General features: G+C 32.6%; 1 protein-coding gene across 1 annotated transcript; it reads left to right on the top strand.

Moving 5' to 3' along the window:
* The first annotated feature begins 242 nt into the window (after nucleotides 1–242).
* On the top strand, nucleotides 243–3,526 carry LOC105764572 (transcription factor bHLH30). Its single transcript, XM_012583200.2, has 3 exons — nucleotides 243–596; nucleotides 804–1,398; nucleotides 2,155–3,526. The coding sequence occupies exons 2-3, from the start codon at nucleotides 829–831 to the stop codon at nucleotides 2,620–2,622; spliced, it is 1,038 nt and encodes a 345-aa protein (XP_012438654.1). The 5' UTR covers nucleotides 243–596; nucleotides 804–828; the 3' UTR covers nucleotides 2,623–3,526.
* Nucleotides 3,527–5,678: the final 2,152 nt, after the last annotated feature.

Below are 5,678 nucleotides of genomic sequence, written 5' to 3'. Positions count from 1 at the left end.
ATATACTTTGAACCAATCACAATAGCAAACTAATATTATTATTTTATAAAGGGAGAGATAGAGAGAGATATACTTTCATGTATAAACTACTACTAATTTTAATTAACTATAAAACATGTATATAATTAAATAAAGAAAAAGGATGCTGATTGCTACAAGATTAATGGATAGAGAATGCCTTTGGAAGAAAGCAAAGGAGACTAACAGTACTTGCAGACTCTATAAATTTAGAGTGGTGGAGAAGAGGGAAGGGCGCAGATCGATGATCAGTGACCAAAAAATTAATAAACAAAAAGAAGAAAACAAAGCGACCAAAAAAACACCAAGAAAGCATATAGGAAAAAGGAAAGCTTATTTTGAAGCTAAGGATAAAAAGGGGTCAGTGTATCACCCACAAAGGCACAAAGACCTGCCAGAAACTAACCTACCCCCCCAAGTGATAGAGATTGAGTTATCCTCTTCCTTCATACTCGAAATCTCCTCTCCTCTTTTGCTTTTCTTTCTTTTACCACTCACCACCATCTCAACCTCAAACCACATCATTTACAACCATAATTCAGAGACCTCTGCAACCTCCATCTATGTATCAAAGGAAGGTTTGTTTTCTTTCTCTCTTTTTCGTAACCCTTTTTCCAATTTATCCTTCCTATACGAAACTGTAAACCAACCTCCTTATTGTATCGCACCACATCGGAGAAGGAAGTGATCATCAATACAAAAACTTCATATCTATATGTGTATATTTATGTACTGCAGTTGAATCGATGTTTTTATCTTTTTTTCTCCTTTCCATTTTGAGGCAGATTTAAGAAAGGGAAATATCGAGGGATGTGTGGAAAGAAAGACGAAGATCAGGGAGAGTGTTCTCAAGCTATCCATAACATACAAGGTTACCAGGAACAGATATATATGCAACAACAACATCAACAGATGCAGCAGCAACAGCACAATATTGATTTATTTGGAGGAACTAGGGGAGGGCTGATATTCCCTGAAGTATCTCCCATCCTACCATGGTCTCTCCCTCCGATTCACAATTTCAATCCAGCCCTCTTCACTGGAAACCCGGTTCGAGACGATGACCCCTTTTTGGTCCCTCCTCCGCCAACCTCGTATGGGGGTTTATTCAACAGAAGAGCTCCTTCCCTACAGTTTGCATATGATGGCACCTCAGCTGATCATCTAAGGATCTTATCTGACACACTAGGACCGGGGGTTCAACCCGGCTCAGCTCCTTTCGGGCTCCAAGCTGAGCTGGGGAAGATGACCGCTCAAGAAATCATGGATGCTAAGGCTCTCGCTGCTTCTAAAAGTCACAGTGAAGCTGAAAGGAGAAGAAGAGAACGAATCAACAACCATCTGGCCAAGCTACGCAGCTTACTCCCAAGCACCACCAAAGTAAGTTGGTAGTCATTGCACATACACTCGTAATCAATTTTTTTTAAAATCTTCATAAATAAATAAATGGTTATAAATTGTTAAAAAGAAAAGAAAGCATTATAAATCATCACGCGTACAACATGTCCTGGGTTATTATATTATATTATATGGAACTATGGAAGTGTCACTCATTCACCTTTTTTGCACCCTTTTTGTTTTCTATTATATTGAGCTTTTTCCCTTCGAAAATATATCTGTAGATTTTTCTAAGATTCTACTTGGATGTTCTGATAATATGCTCTCAAAACCTACCCATTTAGACCTGAAAGGTCGTCACATTTCTTTATTGGCCCGTCTTTTTTAAATCTTTTTCCAAAAAAATAAATAAAGCTTGTCTTTGGGCTTATTCTTAACAGTTTTGTGGTAGTTCCAAGAAGGAAAAAGAATACGAAAAGGGAATGAGCGTTAATGTCGCTCGGTTGATATGATAAAGAGAAACCAAGGAGCAGTTTAAAAGCTTCCACGGAATTTTGTTGCCGGATCATCAGTCAAATTAAGTTGGGAATGAAAAGAAATAAAGAGAGACAAACTAGCACACTCTGTCAGTTCACACTATTACGCCACTGCCATTCCCTTGAGATTAAAATGAACCCCCCACCATTAACTACCAAAACTAACCTAATCACATGCACGTTAATTAATAACTACGTTGTTTATAGAGTTTGATGCCAAGTTAATTGTTGTTGTCTTGGTTATCATCACTTTGTGACGTAGACGGACAAGGCTTCACTGCTTGCAGAAGTAATCCAACATGTTAAGGAGCTGAAACGACAGACCTCTTTGATAGCAGAAACCAGTCCTGTGCCCACCGAAATTGATGAGCTAACCGTGGATACGTCGGAAGAAGATGGTAAGTTTGTGATCAAAGCTTCACTTTGCTGTGAAGATAGATCCGACCTTTTGCCTGACCTAATCAAAACATTGAAAGCTTTACACTTGAAGACACTAAAAGCTGAGATTACAACGCTTGGTGGGCGTGTAAAGAATGTTCTGTTTATAACCGGAGAGGAAGACTCCAGTAGTAGCGGTGAGCAGCAGCAACAGCAGCTGCAGTATTGTATTAGTTCAATACAAGAAGCATTGAAAGCGGTGATGGAGAAGACTTCTGTGGACGAGTCTTCTTCAGGGAATGTGAAGAGACAAAGAACCAACATCAGTATTCTTGAACATAGGTCTCTTTAGCTTACAAAAGACCTTGAATACGTACTCTTTTTTTTTAAATTTACCGGTATTCATGATGAGGGGTGTTTATTTTTCTCTTCGTTTCTTTTGTTTTTCCTTTCTGAGAGTGTGTTTTAATTTGAGTATTTCTGTCATTGGACAAAATATATATAATGATGGTGTGGTTGGTTTGTATACTTAAAAAAATGGGTTCAATTATAGAGAAGAGATGAAATGGAGAAAGAGGAGGTAGGGCTGAGGTTTGGTGATGGTGATGGCAACGGATGAGCTGGTTGTTTTGGGGTTTTGGTATTGGGATGACCGTGTGATGGATGATGGTGATAGCAGCACAAGGGAGGAATATGGTTTGGATTTAGTGAAAGGAAGGAATAGGCAAAAAACAGTGGAGGATCTTTTTCGTGGGAAGAGAAACCTTATATCAAAACCCAACATAGAAAACGTGAAGGTGATGGGTGTGATGAGTGGAACCAGGCAGCTTAGGTTGGAGTTGGGACAAAAAAAAAAAACATAGACTCTCAGGCTCTGGTATGGTCTGGGCTTTTTGTTTTGTTTGTTTTGTAGCTGAAAGAAAGAATTTACTATATGTCACAACTCTTCCACTCTCCTCAGATATTGGTGGGGAATTTATGATCATAATATCATAAGCCTAGTATATTAAGAATGGTAACCAACGTACTTCTTTTTTATTCTTCTCGTGCTTCTTCTACCATCATCACCAACCTTGTTATCTCATATGTTTTTCCCTTTCCTCTTGTTAATTTATTATTTAAAAAAAAAACGAGCGAAGAAATGGAGAAAGGAGAGAGATATTAGAAAGAAAACCCTAACGAGCCTGGCTGGTATGTTCTAATGTATGCACCACACAAAGAGATTGTTTTAATATAATTTAATTGTTGATATTTTATATGACTGTCTTTTTCCTTCCTTCCCTGGTTTTTGAATGAATATTATATTAAAAGAAGACCGGGATCTGATCCATTATCTATGTGAGTTTCATGGTTAAAACGTATAGAATCTTGCTATCAGGACGTATTTTTCTTAATTAATGTAAAATAAATACGAATGACATTGACTTTGATAATTAGATGATGGGTTAATCCTATTTACTACACAACTTATTATCTATACCATTACAAACTTCCCTACTAGTAATGTCATTTTATTTCTTCTATTACATCTTAATACTATTTACTATATATTAGATAATAATTCATTACTATTTAGTACACTCTCAATAAAATTTTTAAATTTTATAAGCATAATCATAGATTCACAAATGTTGTATACAAATTTGACTGTTTGTAGAATAACACTAACTCTTATTATAATAATATTTTATATAAAATATTCAAATCATTACTTAAAATAAAACCAAAATATTTAGGATCCACATGATTGAATCTACATTTATATAAAAGAAATTCTAAATGTGTTTTTCTTAATATTTCTAATATAATGTAATACCAAATAATATCTTTTTTAAATTTTGGTGGTAGAGTTTTTTCAACTACAGTTCGTTAACTGATATGCATATATGGACTTATTTAAAGTGTAGTCTTTTGACATCATAGTCGGATTAAAAATAACACATATTTTCAATCTGTATTTAAAATAAATAAAACATAAATAAGTGGAAATGTAAAAGTTTTATTAATAACTATTAAATTATTATTTACTACACTTGTCAGTGGAATTTTAAACTGTTGAAATAATATTACTTATCTCATTTAAAGTATAAAAAATTAAGAATTAATAGTTGGTACCGATATTATTCTCAATGTAAGAGAACGTGGGATCGAGTGCATTAAAGCGAATTATCCTTTTATTTAATGGTTGAAGAGAGATTATAAATAATTCTAAATATTGAATCAAAAATAGATATGATAAAATTTATAATAAAATTAATTTTAAATATATATGTATATATATATATACACACCACATTATTTATTTATACATGTTAAAATTGCAATCGGTAAATGCATTTCCTTTTCTTTACAAAAGAAGTAGGAGTAGTAATAATAACAAAAATAATAATAATTTTACCAAATTAAGGATGTGTTTAAATGGACAAGATGTTTATCTCAGTAGTTAGTGTAAAAATAACGGTGGTAATAAAATTAAATACTCTAACATGATATAAGAAGTAAACTATCGCTCATTCAAATTCACCCTAAATTTAATATATATATACACGTATGTATGTGTATATGACAGCACAGTGGTCAGTTTTTTGCTGTCCAATAGTACATTATCTGCAGGAAATGTTTTTTCTTTTGATAATGGAATGTATATTAAAATTATATATTTAATTTATAATTTTATATATGAAATTTGATTTAGTATAATTATGTATATATAACTTTGCGCTTCAAATCTATATATAAAATTTGATTTTAATTTAATCGTATATATTTAAAGAAATATAAACATCAATTTAATTTTATAATATTGGATAAGTATAATTATTTAGATATGAAATATGTAGATGTAAAATGATGATATATCGATATTAATGTTAGTGGTTTATGAAAATTAAATCAAATAAACATTTCATGAATAATATTGCACAAAATTAAAATTCATATATAACATTACACATTAGGTTAAAGTTCATGTATAGTTTAAATTTATCCCTTTGATAATTTGAAATATATCTTTAAATTTGTTTAATTGGGTTAATGGCTTATTTTGATGAAGTCTTTTAGATTTTTTATTTGTTAATTCAGTCCTTTATGTAATAATATATATACAATAAAATGAAAAGTATAAATATAAGTACAAGTAGAAATATTTAAAACACTGAATCATTGATTGTTGAATTCAAGCTTGTGAGCTGGTGTAAAGAAGTGTATAAAAATTACTCAAGTTGCAATTATGCTAGCTGGCCAAATTCTCTACCCGCCCGGAGCATGCAGTGAGTTAAATCTAAATAAACTCAGATGACTTGATTCATATTAACCCTAAACCATGATGAGTTGAGACACATACGAACAATTATCCCATCTGGCTAGCTTTTCAAAAAGGAAATCTAGTATACCATCCAAGCTCCAACA

This window comes from Gossypium raimondii, chromosome 12 (genome assembly GCF_025698545.1).
Source record: "Gossypium raimondii isolate GPD5lz chromosome 12, ASM2569854v1, whole genome shotgun sequence".
Classification (NCBI taxonomy): domain Eukaryota; kingdom Viridiplantae; phylum Streptophyta; class Magnoliopsida; order Malvales; family Malvaceae; genus Gossypium; species Gossypium raimondii.
The sequence above is the reverse complement of the archived record's forward strand: the minus strand, read 5'-3'. Positions and strand labels throughout refer to the sequence as shown.